The sequence below is a fragment of the Bos taurus genome, chromosome 29, assembly GCF_002263795.3.
Source record: "Bos taurus isolate L1 Dominette 01449 registration number 42190680 breed Hereford chromosome 29, ARS-UCD2.0, whole genome shotgun sequence".
NCBI classification, from domain to species: Eukaryota; Metazoa; Chordata; class Mammalia; order Artiodactyla; family Bovidae; genus Bos; species Bos taurus.
This window is the reverse complement of record NC_037356.1, coordinates 2,022,973-2,041,464: the sequence shown is the minus strand read 5'-3', so window position 1 is coordinate 2,041,464 and position 18,492 is coordinate 2,022,973. Positions and strand designations below refer to the sequence as shown.

At 44.7% G+C, this 18,492-nt stretch overlaps 1 protein-coding gene across 2 annotated transcripts in view; it reads left to right on the top strand.

Annotated features, from left to right (window-relative positions):
* Nucleotides 1-18,492, top strand: part of FAT3 (FAT atypical cadherin 3) — a 645,819-nt gene that overhangs the window by 596,011 nt on the left and 31,316 nt on the right. For both annotated transcript variants that reach the window (XM_024987225.2, NM_001206882.2), the window contains exons 19-21: nt 4,218-4,352; nt 6,159-6,316; nt 16,312-16,780. In XM_024987225.2, the coding sequence (XP_024842993.1) occupies nt 4,218-4,352; nt 6,159-6,316; nt 16,312-16,780 (762 nt within the window). The remainder of the gene's footprint in view (nt 1-4,217; nt 4,353-6,158; nt 6,317-16,311; nt 16,781-18,492) is intronic.

The following is an 18,492-nucleotide window of genomic DNA, read 5'->3' as shown; positions in this document are numbered from 1 at the left end:
CAGAAAGGATCTAACTTCTTATCATAGCGGATAGAGAGGAAAGAAATACAGTGTTGTATATGGGGAGTAATTGGTTTCGGGAAAGCTGTTTCTCAGTAATCAGAACTCTTTCTCTGCTTGAAAGAGACTACGTTTTATACACTTGCTCATTATCTGTCCCCAGCTAAGAAGGACGTTACATTCACACTAACCTCCAGGCTCTAATCTGCCTTTGTACCTCCTTGAGCCGCAAGAGAGCAGATGCGAGCAGAGCGAACTGACAGCAGCAGCTGGGGAGCAAAGGTTTATGGCTCTTTCTGTCCCGGGCTGGGAGGCAGGGAGGAGGCCCCCTGGGATTTTTAAAGCATCAAGAAACTGACCCCTTGCCAGAACTGTCCCTTCTGCCTTAAGAAACGTATTAAAAAGAAAAAGAAGGAACACTAACCTATCAAAGTCAATGGCTGCTGGAATGAATAGAAATATGTATCATTATATGTCTAATATTTACATTTATATTAATCTTAGAATGCACTTATTATAATGTATTGATATAGCTTCTATCTGTCCACCAGCTGGAGTATTTATAAGGGGGACTGGATCTAACATAATTCATTAGTTTGATGAATTTAATTATCTAGGTTCTATTGTTATGACATGGGCTTCCCAGGTGATGCAGTGGTAAAGAATCTGCCTACCAGTGCAGAAGAAGCAGGAGACACGGGTTTGATCCCTGGATTGGGAAGATCCCCTGGAGAAGGAAATGGCTACCCATTCCAGTATTCTTGCCTGGGAAATCCCATGCACAGAGGAGACTGGTGGGCTATTATAGTCCATAAAGTCACAAAGAGTCCAATCCTACTGAGCAACTGAGCACACACATGGTTATAATATAAGGAAAGAAGAAGAAAAGAACTGTGAATTTGAACTCCAGTTGCTGGTCTAAGTGACTCTGCTGTAACCCAATATAAGTGATATGGTTGATAAAGTGAGAAGCCCAATGCTAATTAGCAGGGCAGGACTTGTGACAAAAGGAAAGGTCAAAATATGTGAATAAAAGGTAGAAGTATTCAAATACTGTGTTTATTCTGAAATATAGTGTCTAGCCTTTAATATTGGAGAAGGCAATGGCACCCCACTCCAGTACTCTTGCCTGGGAACTCCCATGGATGGAGGAGCCTGGTAGGCTGCAGTCCATGGGGTTGCTAAGAGTTGGACATGACTGAGCGACTTCATTTTCACTTTTCACTCTCATGCACTGGAGAAGGAAATGGCAACCCACTCCAGTGTTCTTGCCTGGAGAATCCCAGGGACGGAGGAGCCTGGTAGGCTGCAGTCCATGGGGTCGCACAGAGTCGGATACGACTGAAGTGACTTAGCAGCAGCAGCCTTTATTATAAGCCCTTACAGCTTTTTTTTTTTTTTTAATGTTACCATAACTCCTGGAAGAAGAAAATAGCTTTGCTATCATGGGTCTGGAAATTATCTAGTCCTCTTTTCCCCCTTTGAAACAGAGGTTTTTAAACTGCATTTTTGATAATGCAAGTTTTCTAAGCAGTGAAGCTATTGCATTAGTGTAGAAAAGACTATGAATGTAGTATATGTCGCTATGTCTCAAACACAGACTTCTATAGAAAGGACATCTTTTGGCTGGCTAAAATAGGACGTAGAAAAAGACACATCCATGGAACAGAGAGGAATAGATTTCTTAAATACATAAATTATCGTTTCTATGTCTAATTGGAAGTTACTGTCCAATGACTTCAGAGTTAGGTCTATTTGGTGGAATGCACTCTGTGATTCAGTGATGCTCATTACCACCTCCACGTTGCTGACATCGGCCCTGGGCTCAGTTGGCACTTTTGAGTGAATGCTAACTAGCCAACAAGGGGAGCTACCTAGAGGTGTGCAGGCCTCAGAAATGGAAGTGAAGCCATTCAGGGAGACAGCACAGAGTGGGCAGCGAGAGTTGTGAACGTACCATGAGTAAACATGCTTGCAGTTAAACCACTAACTACGGTTGATTAAGGGCTTCCCGGGTGGCACTAGTAGTAAAAATCCCACTTGCCGATGCAGGAGACATAAGAGACATGGGTTCAATCCCTTGGTGGGGAAGATCCGCTGGAGGAGGGCATGGCAGCCCACTCCAGTATTCTTCCCTGGAGAACTCCATGGAGAGAGGAGCCTGGTGCGTTATAGTCCGTAGGGTCACAGAAAGTTGGACACATCTAAAGCGAGTTAGCACACATGCACGCATGGTTGATTCATTCCCAAAAAGCACAGGCCCTTACTACTCAAAAGATCTTATCCTTCAAACCTGAGTTTAAAATGCTTTCTTCCTTTGCAAAGACTTATGACAGTCTCCCAGGAAGCACAGTTGTTCCTTCTCTAGGGCTTCCCTTGTACTCACAAATCCCTAGCAAATCAGTTACCTTAGTGTATTCTAATCATGTGTTTGTGCATTGTTTCCTAGGGGGAGGAAGAGATGGGATAATTTTTGTTTTCATCTTTATATGCCCAGGCCTATCACCTCAGTGGCTTGAAAACTTTTTTCTTGTTGGATGAATGCATCAAAAATTCCAAAACTGCTTATCAAAAGCGCCTTGAAACAGATCATAAGGTGGTTGAACACCTGTCTTAAATTCCATAAATATTGATAAAAACACAGCAGGAATAAAGATTTTTCTGGAACGAACAGAGGAAGATATATTTCAGGGCACTTAGGTCTTTCAGAACCATTTGTGAAGATCACTTCAAATTTTCAGTTAAAAATCCCTTCATCTTCTAAGACTTTGTAAGCTGGATCCTTGCCAGGAGTATCTTTTATGGCTGAGCTCTCAACTGGTGGAAAACAGGATTTATGAATTCTGAGTCTGCTGGTGCTCTTCTTACATCACTCCCCTCCAGGATTAAAGTTCCTAAAATGTTTATCTGTTATTGACATTAAGTGTCCACTTTCTCCTGGACAAAGAAATGACTGTACAATGGAACAGTATGCTTAATGAGGAAGAAAGAGTTGGGCTAGAAAGGAAGATGATAATGGACCAGATCTTGCTGAGGAAAGATGCTGCTAAGGTCCAGTGTGTTCTTGGTCCACAGAGAAGAGGGGCTTCTTTAGGCCACTGCCTAACTCAGCTGTAGGTGGCTTTCAATTTGTGTCTTCTTTTCTATAGTATTTTACCATTTAAACTCTCACCTAATTACATTTGAAATACCCAAGACCTTTGGGAAGTGCATTTCCTTCAGGGACCCCGTGGTTTGCCATCCACACAGTTCTGAAAATCTCCTTGGGTCCTGAATTCTACTTTAATCAGCTAATCTGCTTTCCAGAATTTCCTTTCTGAAGAATTAACCTTTCATCTCACTGTGCTATGAACATCGAACAGGTGAAAAGGAAGCCTTCCTTTGCCAAAGATAATTCTACCATGTTTGATAGCCAATGGGGCACATGTACAACCAATCAATACAATAGCAGGGAGCAGAAGGGATTCGGAAACAATGGGAGTTGTGCTTGCACGATTTAGAATGAGTCACTTTTCTTAATAAAAGTCATTTTTTCCTCCCTCTGAAAGCAACAGCTAACATCTCCTGGAGTTGTAGAAGAAATCTAAACACAAGTGATGCATTCAAGTGGCCCCCAATATGCACAAGCCCCAGGACTTCCCTAGTGGCTCAGTGGTAGAGAATTCATCTGCCCACACAAGAGGTGTGGGTTCAATCCAAGGGTCTGGAAGGTCCCCTGGAGTGGGAAATGGCAACGCACTCCAGTATCCTTGCCTGAAAAATCCCACGGACAGAGGAGCCTGGTGGGCTACAGTCCATGGGGTGGCAAAAGCATCAGACCCAACTTAGCAACTAAACAACAAGAACGTGCAGGAGTCCCAGCCAATAAAGACTATCACAGCCTATGTCATGTGATCTTTCTTCAGCTGAAGTTACAAGCAGTAACTTCACAACCTTAGTATATCTGATATTTTGATTTAGCCTAAAAAGAGGAGCTCCACTGACTCTTTGCCCTCATCCTACCTCAGTCTGGCAGTGAGCTTTGGGAGATGCAGAGACCCCCGATGGGCACCCACACCAGGTGAAGCCCACTCAGGCCTTCCTGCTTCTGGGCAGCACTTTGTCTCTCAGCTCAGAGCCTGTCGAGCCCAGCTCTCAAACCATCCTGTGCTTCCTGGACTTTACAGAGTGTAGAGTGATTGCCTTTTACTGATCATGTGTGTTCCCCTCTGTCACAGGAGGACTGTGTCCAGGGGCCAACGATCCTTGCGTGGAGAAGCCGTGTCCGGGGGACATGCAGTGTGTTGGTTACGAAGCCAGCAGGAGACCGTTCCTCTGCCAGTGTCCACCAGGAAAGCTCGGAGAGTGCTCAGGTGCAGTGTGGTGGGATGATGAGGATCTAAATTCATATTCTGCAAGCCCTTGCCCTTGAGTAAATTATGCTTCCCTAGCCCTTCCAGAAGACATTCTGTCTGCATGTAACATTTTCCTTCAGAGTGAACCCCAGCTAGCATCCCCCTCAAATACTTGGAATTTGTTGCAGCTGCAGCCTGTGCTCAGGAAACATGCAATGCCTGTGGGTTCCTTATATAGTGGGAGACCATAGCCTGCGTTTCACTTGTGTCATGTGGGTGCTACGACTGTGAAATTCTAGAAAATAAATAAAAGGCTGTTGGTTAGGCAGAGGAGTTGGAGTATCTGTTGCATGGCATTTCATGTTCTGAGCCTATACCTCTCAACAGAAAGTGAAGCTGAGCCAGTTCAGTTGACCTTGGTAGGGTAAGCCCAGCCTAGATCAGGTAAGACTCCCCACTGCAAATGTACAACTAACTGCATGTTCCTGAAAGGCGAGGTGATCACCTCTGTGTCTTAAAGAAAAAAAAAAATCAGTATTTGTGTTATTCCAATCCAGATGATCCTCCATTTCTGATCATCACTCAATTTCAATACTTCTCTTGATTCATATATGTTCTACCACCTCTTTCCTCTAAAGAGAGTAATGTTCACTTTTGTTACCAATAGAACCCTTTTTAGTAGAGGATGTATTGCAGATATAAGCACGCTGATACCAGTTTTAGAATCCAATAAATATTTATTGAGTGATGATCATAATAGCAATTACAGTGGGAATAAAAAATTATTATATCTAGTGTGTGCAAGGCACTTGCGAAGCACTGGGTTCTAAAAACTCAGGCTTTGCAAAGACAAGCACTATTCTTAAAAATGGAAGCCAAAGCTCTTTCAGAGTTGACTTCAAGAACAGAGCTGTCCCTGAGTCCACATACTTGCTTTTGAAGTCTTCTAAGGCTCTAAGACACTTATGCTGCCCCACCCGCAACATGCCTGCTGTGTGCACCACAGGTGGGTCTGCAGGGTGACAGTAGGGTACTTTTCCTAACTTCACATACCCCTTTTTGCCTATCTCCCTTCTCCTTTCTATATGGAAAATTCTTCATTGTCCACAATTATCATCCATTTTGGTGTATTTCCACACTTTCACCCCAGTTAGACAGCTTTTCAGCCATTACTTTGCTTCTTAATACATAAAGTGGAAGGCAGTAAAGAAAAAAAAGAGAGAGAACGAACTCAGAATTGGGCGATATGGGTAGCTACTAAACATTCTAGACAGGAGAGCCTGAAATTCATGGTCAAAGGTAGAGCTGTGACTGCACAAAACTTGAACTTCCTTTGTATCATTGCCTTTTTCAACATTTGTGCAAATGACCTAAGTTCGCTGTTCAGCATCAGGATACTTGGGGAATGTAGATATTCTTTGAAAATGGTTTATCTTTCCCTTGTTTCATGGAAGTGAAAGTTTTCAAGTGTCTAAGTGGTGTGGGTGGGCATGAAGGAATTTTTTTTTTAAATGCTAATTTTAGAAAGCAGGAATTGGGAGTTTGGTGACTCTAGGAAAATTCAGGTTAGAGAACATACCAAGTCGCCCTTGACATGACAGAACTCAGATTTGGGGCATCTGACTAGTTAAATATATTTTGTTTTTACTTTGAAATTGGAATGTGACCCAAAATGGAGAACCAATTTTTAATCCAAAATCGTTTGTCCTCTATGCTTTTGCCAACCTCAATCAACTTGATTGGTAGTTGTTCTGTGATTCCATGGGTCCCTTCTGGTGTCTGGATGTTCAAAGTATCTATGTCTCCTCATCATGGTCTTTTCAGGACACACTTCTCTCAGCTTTGCCGGAAACAGTTACATCAAATACCGGCTTTCTGAAAATAGCAAAGAAGAAGACTTTAAACTGGCCCTGCGTCTGCGGACCCTGCAAAGCAATGGGATTATAATGTACACCAGAGCAAACCCCTGCATCATACTGAAGGTAATTAAAATGGGTTATCTTTTCCCGCAGTCAGTTCTCATGTTAGTATTTTGGCTCTTGGTTTGGAGTCTGAAATCGTTTTGTCTTTTAAGTTCAGAAACCAGAAGCTGAGTTTAGGGCCAGGGGAGCAGCAGCAAAACTGGGAAGTGTGCCAATACCCCATTTCCTTTTGTACATTCAGCTTCAGAATTGCCTCTTTGGAGACTGGGGTACCTCTCTCTAGAGTGGGTTCAAGGGCCGGCCTCCTTTGAGCTGTAATCACTCAACAGTTCATTAGAGTGTTTCCTAATCAATTCCACGGCAGGGGTGGTCTTCTCAAAAGGCTGACTGTATCCTCTTATATCACATGGGTCTATACCCAGTGACCCCTGAAGGTCACTTCTATTCTTGCCCTGGAAAGATACGGGAGATCTGGGGTATAGAAGATTCCATATGCCCTCTTCTGGCCCAAGTAACCTAATTTTTAAATCATTCCCAGCCTCAGAAACTCTCCAAAGGCACTAGATTTCCTTTAGAGCAAGTCTGGCATTTGTATTCACATCAGAACCTCTGATGCCTTCATAAAAACAACAGCAGCAATAATACTAACAGCTTTACATGCCTCATTTGGTTTGTGTTATGAAGTTAATATAATAAATGTGATTTATTTACATATATATACTCAGTCATGTACAATTCTTTGCAACCCCATAGACTGTATAGCCCACCAGGCTCCTCTGTCCATGGGAGTCTCCAGGCAAGAACACTGGAGTGGGTTGCCACTTACAGGGGATCGTCCTGACCCAGGGATTGAACCCAAGTCTCTTGTGTCTCCTGCATTGGCAGGCAGCCTACTAGTGCTATCTGGGATCCCATATGCAGACACAAGAGACCCAAGTTCAGTCTTTGGGTTGGGAAGATCCCCTGGAGGAGGGCCTGGCAACCCACTCCAGTATTCTTGCCTGGGAAATCCCTGGACAGAGGAGCTTGGTGGGCTACAGTCCATGGGGTTGCAAAGAGTCAGACATGAGAGGATCAGAGAGGTTAGATTACTTACAAGGTTGTACGGCTACAGCGTGCCAAGCCTGGCCCCGCCTCCAGTCTCGCTCACATTACGCTTTCGATCCCCACACTGTCCCCCAGCTTTCAGTGTTGTTACTATAACTCATTCCATCCAAAACCACATGGGCTTCTATAGACAAGACTAAGCCTTCCGGATGGGAGAGGAAGGGGGCCTAGGAAGGAGCCATGTTTAATGGAACACTGTTTTCCTTTGGACATGCACTCAGAGGTGGGTGGCGTCTGTCCAAGAGGACCCTCTCATCCACGGGGAAATGGCGGGTGGTTTTCTCCTTCCTGCTGCTCTGTCACTTGGCTTAACGGGGATGGTGGTGGGCCGTGTTAGCTCTTGTGCTTTGGCTGTTTGTTAGGCCCCACCCACGTTGATTAGATGACTCAGGCTTTAATCCTGGAGGGAGGAAAGCATGTAGAACAGGAGGAGATGCGACGGCCCCTCCCGCCACATAGACTTCATACACCTGCTTCTGGAACTCCAGGCTCTGTGCAGAGGGAGTGAGCCGTGAGCTGGAGTTTAAAGTTGGCCACTTTCGTGAGGAATCTCCCACTACCCTGACTCACTCAAATCAGAGAATAAGTTCAGTCCTGTTAGGAAAACAGTGTTTTCAAAAGAAAACAAGGGACTTCCCTGGTGGCCCATTGGTCAGGCTCCCACACTTACCGTGTAGTGTTAGGGTTCAGTCCTTGGTTGGCAATGAAGATCCTGCATGCCACAGGGCCAAAAAATAAAAATAAAAAATAAGAAAGTATACCACTTAGAAAAGTTTTGGACAGCTTTTTTTTTTTATTTAAAAAGAGAGAAACACTCAGGATGCACAGTTTTAGAAAACAGTGAATTCAGATTAGATCTTCATGATGGAAGATGATAAATTCAAAAACCTAAGTGCTGTCTTTTTAAACTCCTGGCTACTGAAGCAAACTTCCTAGCATCCTTAGCTCACTTTTTTTTTTAATTTTATTTTTTAAATTTATTTATTCATTTTAAGGGGAGGATAGTTACTTTACAATATTGCGATGGTTTCCACCATACATCGATATGAGTCGGCTGTAGGTATACATATGTCCGCTCCATCCTAAACATCCCTGAGAAGCAGGGTTGTATGATTACTGGAAGGCTCACGTAGAGGTCACAGCTCCAGGGGTCCTGCCCAGGTGTCACTGACCTTCCCCTCTCTCCTTCCATCTTTAACAGGACTGTCAGCTGCTGAACACCCTTAGGAAGCAAATACTTTCTATTAGCAATTCTTTTAAATAGTGTTAAATTTGAGAGAGAACAAAAATATGGGATATGAATGGCTTGATCCTAAAATGGAACGTGTCATTTGACACTTCACTGGCAAACGTCTAAAATGTGCAGAACCCTAGGGATGGGAAAGAAGAATAATTCAACCTTTTACATGGCTCTAGCTCCTAAGGTATATTGTATTTCATGAAACAAGTGTGTTTCTGAGAGTTGTGTAAATTGAATCTCTATAAATGGAATTCTAATAAACCAGGGATGCTTGCTATTTGAAGGAACCCTTCCATTAATCCCTTTGTGATGTGAATAGTCACCCCTGCCCCAATCTGTCTGTTGGGTAAGTTTGCTTTTCATATGTTGGCTTTGCCCAAAGCAGGACACAGCTGTACTAAACTACTGCGGATACTCCCCTGCAGTCGCCAGGAATATCCACTGAGGGGATTTGAATCTGTTTGCTTAACATTTTCAGCCTCATGCAAGATTTAATTTCATTGGCTCTGGGTTCAGTGTGCCTTGTACTTTGGTACAATGACTACACTGCAGTGCTTTGTTTAAATTGCACCTCTTGGTTGTTTATATTTTCCCAGCCAAAGCACGTTCTCTAAAAAGTACTTAAGATGACCTGCAAGGTAGAGGGTACCCCTCGAAGACAGTTGAAGAATTGCATGGAGACCTCAGGAAATGAACGTGCTCATGGACAAGGAGGTGCTCATCCTTCTGTTTACGATTAATACTTTGTCACTTCCAAAAGAGATTCCAGGCTCACTGTAAAAACTCAGAAGGGATAAAATCAAAGCACCATTAAGATGAAAACAGGGATAGGTGAATTAGAGGAAGGGGATCAGGAGGGACAGATTTCTGGTTATAAATAAGCCATGAGGATGTAATATACGGCATATGGAATGTGGTCAATAATATTGTAATAACTTTGTACGGCGACAGATAGTAGCCAGACTCAACACTGATGATCATTTTGTAATGTATAAGAATATTGATTCACCATGTGGCACACCTGAAACTAATATAATAAGTTAATTATACTTGAACTTTTAAAAAGATAAAAAACAAAAGGCTAACACTCAACTAGTAAAATAGGGATGAACAGACCATTGAAAAATCTAGACCAGGGATTGATTGAACACAGACCATAGCTCTGAATTTCCTGGCAGCTAAAGTCATGATGAAAATGGTGGGATAGGTTCCGTGGCTCTCCTCAAACCTATAAAAGAAACATGTTGGATCACTAGGAGAGATTCCCAAGACACAAGTAATATTTTTCCCTATGTTAGTCTTTCAGGTCCAATATTATAGCAAAAGTACAAGAAGGTACTTGCTCATTAGTGTATGTGCTAAGTCTCTTCCATGGTGTCCAACTCTGTGGCCCCGTGGACTGTAGCCCGCCAGGCTCCCCTGTCCATGGAATTCTCCAGGCAAGAATACTGGAGTGGGTTCCCATTTCCTTCTCCAGGGGATCTTCCCTACCCAGGGATCAAACCTGAATCCCCTGCACTGTGGGAAGGTTCTTTACCATCTGAGCCACCAGAGAAGCCCAGATAACTGCTTTACAATGTTGTGTGTGTTCTGCTGTACAACGTGAATAGTGTGTGTATACCTGTATCCTCACTCTTGAACCTCCCTCCCATCCGCCATCCCTCTAGGTCATTACAGAGCACCAGACTAAGCTCCCTGTGCTTTACAGCAGCTTCCATGTATTTTTATTCTCACTCTCTTATGCACACGTGTAAGTGCCTACTTTTTCACCTCTAAGAAAACTGAGGTTCAGAGAGCTTCAGTGACTTGCCTTAACTAATCAATAGTGGACCTGGCCTCTGGCAGTGGCAGCAGATCAGGGGTACTACACTGTTTATCAAAAGAAGAGATTCAGAGGACTGAGATTTATTCATCGTGTATTCACTAAAACTATATTTTTTGAGCATCACTGTATGTTGTTGTTTTTCAGTCACTAAGGGATGTCCAATTTTTTGCAACTCCATGGACTGCAGCACACCAGGCTTCCCTGTCCTTCACTATCTCCTGGTGTTTGCTCAAGTTCATGTCCATTGAGTCAGTGATGCCATCAAACCATCCCATCCTCTGTCACCCTCTTCTTTTGTCTTCAGTCTTTTCCAGCACCAAGGTCTTTCCCAGTGAGTCGGCTATTTGCATCAAGTGGCCAAAGATTAGAGCTTCAGCTTCAGCATCAGTCCTTCCAATGAATATTCAGGGTTGATATCCTTTGGGGTTGACTGGTGTAATCTCCTTGCAGTCCAAGGGACTTTCAAGAATCTTCTCAGGCAAAACAATTTGAAAGCATCGATTCTTCAGCACTCAACCTTCTTTATGGTCCAACTCTCACATCCATACATGACTACTGGAAAAATGATAGCTTTGACTATACGGATGTTTGTCAGCAAAGTGATGTCTCTGCTTTATAATACTCTGTCTAGGTTTTTATAGCTTTTCTTCCAGGGAGCAAGCGTCTTCTAAGCTCATGGCTGCAGTCACTGTTCACAGTGATTTTGGAGACTTGGAGCCCAAGAAAATAAAATCTGTCACTGTTTCCACATTTTCCACTTCTATTTGCCATGAAGTGATGGGCCCAGGTGCCATGATCTTAGTTTTTTGAATGTTGAGTTTTAAACCAACTTTTTCACTCTCCTCTTTCACCCTCATCAAGAGGCTCTTTAGTTCCTCTTCACTTTCTGCCACTAAATTAGTATCATCTGCATATCTGAGGTTGTTGATATTTCTCCCAGCAACCTTGATTCCAGCTGGTGCTTCACCCAACCTGGCATTTCGCATAATGTACTCTGCGTATAACAGGGTGACAATTTTGAACCAGTCTGTTATTCCACATAAGGTTCTAACAATTGCTTCTTGACCTGTATACAAGCTTCTCAGGAGACAAGTAAGTTGGTCTGATATTTCCTTCTCTTTAAGAATTTCCCACAGTTTGTTGTGATCCACATAGTCAAAGGCTTTTGCATAGTCAATGAAGCAGATGTTCTTCTGGAATTCCCTTGCTTTCTTTGTGATCCAACAAATGTTGACAGTTTGATCTTTGGTTCCTCTCCCTTTTCTAAACCCAGCTTGTACATCTGGAAATTCTAAGTTCACGTAGCTTGAGCATAACCAACTAACATGTGAAATGAATGCAATTGTTCAGTACTTTGAACATTCTTTGGAACTGCCCTTCTTTGGGATTGGAATGAAAACTGACATTTTCCAGTCCTCTGGGCACTGCTGAGTTTCCCAAATTTGCTGGCATATTGAGTGCAGCACTTAACAGCATCATCTTTCAGGATTGGAAATAGCTTAGCTGGAATTCCATTATCTCCACTGGCTTTGTTCATAGTGATGCTTCCTAAGGCCCACTTGACTTCGCATCCACGATGTCTGGCTCCAGGTGAGTGATCACAGCATCGTGGTTATCCATGTCATTAAGACCTTTTTGTGCAGTTCTGTGTATTCTTGCCACCTCTTCTTAATCCCATCTGCCTCTGCTACTGCTAAGTCGCTTCAGTCGTGTCTGACTCTGTGCAACCCCATAGACAGCAGCCCACCAGGCTCCCCTGTCCCTGAGATTCTCCAGGCAAGAACACTGGAGTGGGTTGCCATGGCCTTCTCCATGCCTCCTTCTTCTTCTGCCTCTACTAGGACCTTACCTTTATTGTGTCCATCCTACTGTATGCCAGATAGCTACTAATGGCCGTCTTAAAAATAGGTTTCGAAACATTCCCTTTCAAAGAGTATCTGTAACCTTCTTACAAGTTCATGATGATGTGCACTTCCAGAGCCGCACACTGACTGCTTCAGACAGCAGTCAGACTTTGCACTGTAATTCATACTTTCTTACTCAAAATCCTGCTTTCTTACAAGGTGACTTATAGCTCTGATAATTTGTCTCCCTAACCCCAAGCCACTGAAGATCCAGGTTAAACCACATTGTTGATTTCAGACAACCCTGAATACCTGCACCTTTTGTGACATTATGCTTTAATTGAACGCATTGCCTGCCTGTCTCCACTTCTCCACCCCGACAAACACACACCATTTCAGATCCTTGCTGTAGACTCTTCTTACAGTTTCTCGTACACTTCAGTTTCTGTTAAACTAACTTGCCCTCTGTTTTGAAGAAGCTTTGTCCTCTTAAAAGAGAGATTCTTTAAAACTGGATAGACCCCATTCTGAAGACAGAAAAACTAAATTTGATCAGAGTGTAATTTTCCAAGGTGAGAGGACTCAGCTATGAAAGCATTCTCTCCTCCTCTTGGCATAATATACTTGTAAAATAGCCAGATATTGACTTTTTACAAGGTAGCTTTTGGTATCAGTATTCTACTTTGTCATCTGCTGCTGCTGCTGCTGCTAAGTTGCTTCAGTCGTGTCCAACTCTGTGCGACCCCATAGATGGCAGCCCACCAGGCTCCCCCATCCCTGGGATTCTCCAGGCAAGAATATCTAGACAAGGCTTAAAATTCCAAACTCCTAGAATTTAGAAGGTATAAGTCACTTTTGTTTCCAAAAGCTGGGGGTCATGTAGGTGTCCGGCTTTGTATTCACTCAGCTATGTTGTTGCTCTTATTTTTTTTCAATAGGAAAAAGAAAACAGTAAGCTTAACCATACACTGTATTACCAAGGGATAATTTTGTCTTCCTTAGTGATAGAACATCTATGTATGTGACTACATCAGAGCCACATAAGTTCTCCTGGATGAATTTATAACTTATTATCCCAAGAGATGGGGGTTAGGGTTAGGGAGGGGAATGTACCAAGTAATATATTAATTAAATACACCCTTTTACAAAGCCTTAGATGAATTGCACCCTCACCCCAAGATTTTCCTTGATAGACTGGGGACCCCTATAGACTCTACAGCCACTGAACACTACAACAGATGGACTGTGCCAGAGGCAGGTAGTCCCCAAAGTCACATTTGATCGTTCTATTACTGACATTGAAATAAAAATATGGATATTATCCAGGAGGTGTCACTGAGCAAGTATTCTGGCATGATTTACAATATTCATTCAGTACATTTTGTTGAACAACGACCAAAAAAATGACAAAAACAACAGCATAGATTACACATGAATGATCTCTGAAAATAAAAATTTGTCTCCAGTCTTTCTGCCTGCATACATTTGTATTACTGAGCACAGGATGTATGTACCTTGTACAAGGTGGCTGACAATTCTGTAATGGACTCATTCTCCTTGTAAAATAAGCCACAGCAGTTCTCTCTGCTTTCTCTATGCTGCTAAGTCACTTCAGTCGTGTCCGACTCTGTGCGACCCCATAGACAGCAGCCCACCAGGCTCCCCTGTCCCTGGGATTCTCCAGGCAAGAACACTGGAGTGGGTTGCCATTTCCTTCTCCAATGCAAGAAAGTGAAAAGTGAAAGTGAAGTCGCTCAGTCGTGTCCGACTCTTCGTAACCCCATGGACTGCAGCCCACCAGGCTCCTCCATCCATGGGATTCTCCAAGCGAGAGTACTGGAGTGGGGTGCCATTGCTATAAGGGGTCTTAAACCCAGAGCTTCCCTGGTAGTTCAGACAGTAAAGAATATGCCTACAATATGGGAGACCTGGGTTTAATCCCTGGGTTGGGAAGATCCCTGGTAAGGGGAATGGCAACCCACTCCAGTATTCTGGCCTGGAGAATCCCATGGACAGAGGAGCCTGGCAGGATACAGTGCATGGAGTTGCAAAGAGTCAGACACGACTGAAAAACTAACACTTTCACTTTTCAAACCCCCTAGGGAACCTGTGTGATACATGACAAAGCTGGAATTTGATTTCTCATTCCTAAATTCCCAAGGCTCTGCCTGCTTCACAGAGCCTCCTGCCTTTCATATACACATATTACATGGCATAAACTTTATATGTAGGAAGAAAGGATGCCAATGAGTTCATAGAGTCTCAGTGGCAGAAGTGAGAGTCCCTAGGAATTACTTGTCTGCAAAAAATGCTGAGACATAGAAAAGTATCCCATTTGTGAGGGTGAGTGCTGTTGTACCCGTCCCTAACAGGTCTGTCAGGAGCCAAATGCATCTTGGAAAGATGGATTCAGGTTATTTCTGTGACACTGTTACCTCCCTGGCACCAGTGCCCTGAGCACCCCTGTGCCTTCCCCTCTGTCCATTTCCCTTTATCTCTCTATAAGCTCCTGCTCTCTCCCCAAGTCCTGGCACAAGACTGCGCATGTCGGCAGATCCTAGGTGAAGGCTGGCTGCCCTGGCGTGACTCAGAGGCTGGCCTCCACAGGCTTCTTCTGCTGGTTCACAAAGGACAGAACCGTAGCTTCTGTTTCATGCTTTCTGGCCATGAATCCCTTCTTGGCCCAACACTGACTTGTTGACAAGACAGTGCTCTGGCCTTCATTCCCTGGATCCTCACACTATCTCGCATCTCTGAGAAATGCACATGAGGGTGGGCGACAGAGGAAAGGCCAGCCTGTCTCCTCCGCAGCAGCTGATCCTGGCTCTCCCTGGAGGACCAGGACCGGCCCAGCAGCATTCAGCCCGCTGGCATCCTCCGGTAGCACGTGTCCCTGAGTTTGCTATCCTTTTGGAGTTAGCCTGCTTGGGGCGGGGGAGCCCTGGGTGCCTTCCCTCACCAGGGCAACAGAAACAGCAGGCGGTTCTCTGTAGCTGACCCCAGACCAGGGGCTGGGAGTATCTGCAAGGTGTGTACAGTGAGCCAGATCCTTCTGGAGCTCCTGAGGTCATGAAATACACATCCATTCTTTTCTTCTTAAATTTTTTATTTTGTATTGAGACACAGCTGATTAACAGTGTTGTTATAGTTTCAGGTGAACAGCGAAGAGACTCAGCCATACAGTCTCCCCCAAACCCCCTTCCCATCCAGGCTGCCACAAAACATTGAGCAGAGTTCCCTGTGCTGTACAGTAGGTCCTTGTTGGTTATCCCTTTTTAATGTAGCAGTGAATATACATATGTTCCTAGCAACTGGCCAAGCCCTGAGAACTTTATAAGATAATCGTAACCTAAATGATGAATAGCAACCCTGAAGAACTGTTGTAAGGAGATGGCTAGCATTTAATAAGAGAGTTTTTAAACCTTACACATGCATGAAGCTGGAAAGTAAGACATCTACGTGGCCTCCTTCACCCCCTACAGCACAGTCACACAGACTTTCTTGGGGCGTATACATGTGTTTCTGGGCTTATTTGACTCATGGCCGTGTCCCCACTCAAACAGATGCCCCGGGAGGACAGAGGTGACAACTCTGCTCAGTGGTCCTCACAGGCACTGCCACTCTGCTTGACACACAGTAGATGTTCAATAAATATTTGTAAATGAATATTAATGAGTTCACAGAAACTCACTCTGTGCTGGTCATAGTTTGGAAGGGCACACAGAATAAACGAACCCCCTAAAGAGAAAACTGCGGTGAATTTTTAAAGGATGAAATGGACACAATAGGAATATTCTGAAATATTAGTGTGGATTTCTGAGCCTGCACTCCTATTGCTAATTACAAGACAATTTGTGAAATCTCAGGTATGCATCTGCATGGCATATAATGAGGAGAAAGCGTGATTATTAAAAACCAAACCATAGCAGATTTGTGAGTGGATCAAAAGCCCAGTTGGGAATGGGGGTTGGGAACAGGGTGCCCAGGAGTGCATGGCCATATGCACGTTGAAAAGCGCCCCGGTGTTGGTTCCGCACAGATCGTGGATGGCCGGCTGTGGTTTCAGCTGGACTGCGGCAGCGGCCCCGGCATCCTGGGCATCTCGGGCCGTGCAGTCAACGACGGGAGCTGGCACTCGGTCTTCCTGGAGCTCAACCGCAACTTCACCAGCCTGGCCCTGGACGACAGCTACGTGGAGCGCCGCCGGGCGCCCCTCTACTTCCAGACGTTGGGCACCGACAGCGCCATCTACTTCGGGGCCCTGGTGCAGGCGGACAGCATCCGCAGCCTGACCGATGCGCGGGTCACGCAGGTGCTGAGCGGCTTCCAGGGCTGCCTGGATTCCGTGGTGCTGAATAACAACGAGCTGCCGCTGCAGAACAAGCGCAGCAGCTTCGCCGAGGTGGTGGGCCTGACCGAGCTGAAGCTGGGCTGCGTGCTCTACCCCGACGCCTGCGAGCGCGGGCCCTGCCAGCACGGAGGCAGCTGTGCAGGCCTGGCCTCCGGAGGTGAGCGCCCTGGGCTCCCGCCAATGGGGGGAAGGGGGATGGGAGGGATAGGGGGTGGGATGGTAGGGGGAGGCAGACCTGCCGGACTGCTCTCTCAAGCATCACCAACCCGAGTGCTCTCCCAGAGAGGTGGATTCCGTGCTGGCTCAGCCTCTTAACCCCCTGATGAAAGCTGGCAATTACAGGAGCCAGTCGCTTTGCAGAATCCCAAGGGCCCAGAAGGCCAGCTGCAGGGGCCTTCAAGGTGCTGTCTGGTGTCCTCTCCCCACCCTCTCCACACCTTCCCAGGTCTCAGCCGCCCAGAGGAACAGGATGCCCTTTGAAGTATCTGCCCGCTTTGGACCACTTGCATGTAACTGCAGAAAGACTGGTAACAATCTGAGTTGTAATGACCACGCACTACCCTTTCACAGGCAGACATGGGACTTTACTAGAAGCTAATGAGCACCTGAGGGTGAATACGCCACCCTAGAAACAGAAGTGTAGCGGAGATGTTTTGGAGGAAGCTTTTAAAATGTGTGTATTACAAATAAGCTTAGTGCAACTCCAAAAGAACAATGAGAAGGCAATTTACATGAACCATCAAGACAGTCGATGAGAGCAATGATGCTTTACCGCAGTACAATTTTCCCCAGAGATCATGAAGAGGACAGAATGGAGTAGGCAAAAAAAGAGGGGGAGAGGCAGGGATGGTGTGGATTTATAGAGGGTTTCTGTTGTATGAGGGGAAAGCTAAGACTCTTTCAGTCAAGGAGTCTGAAGATGGAAGAATCCCTGACTTTACTCAGATGCAGGATCTGAGTTAACATAAACTAGGTCAGGCTCTCCTGGCTGAAGGCTTTGCCATCTGATTCCACTTGAGGCCCTCTGTGGAATCTCTCAGTGGGAGTGTGATTAGCAAATTTAAACCTTCCTCACAAATCACATAGAGATTTCGCTGTGTACATTACCATCTACTGTTGGTGAAGCCCAACTCCAAATTTAGACTCCATTTTATTATTAGAATGTTGCGAACTGCCCGTGAAATGATGCGCTACTGAAACATGGACACCGAAGTTATTTAGGCTTGCATATGTTACTGCCGCAACGAGGGCCACTTGCCCTGGGGGGAGATTTCTGCTGTCTCGATTTAAGAAATCTATTTGCTTTTTTTACTGTCTCAGCAGTATATGTAAATAAAGGGTTGTTATGGTGCCATAATTCTCAAATGATGGGCAGTAACTATACTTCAGTGGTTCTATAAAGCAGCCTATTATGACAAGTCATGGCCAGTTTTTCACCAGCCAAAACAATTCTGCTAGTGTGAGCTATCCACGATATATAAAGGGAGCATATAATTAAATTGGGTTGAAATAGAACACCACTCCATGTCAAATACTGGGTCCACAGCCACAAATTGTAACATACTTTTAACAGTGGCAGGATGTTGTTTTGCTGGCAAAGCTATGGGTTTCCACAATGGGTTAGCATGAAAATAATAATAATCACTGTGTTAAGGAAAAAGACTAAGGGAGCTTGTTTTTTTCTTCAGTGTATATTTTAATTTTGTTGTTGTTCAGTTGCTAAGTCATGTCTGACTCTTTGCCAGTCCATGGACTGCAGCATACCAGGCTTCCCTGTCCTTCACTATCTCCCAAAGTTTGCTCAAACTCACGTCCATTGAGTTGGTGATGCCATCCAACCATCTCATCCTCTGTCACCCCCTTGTCCTC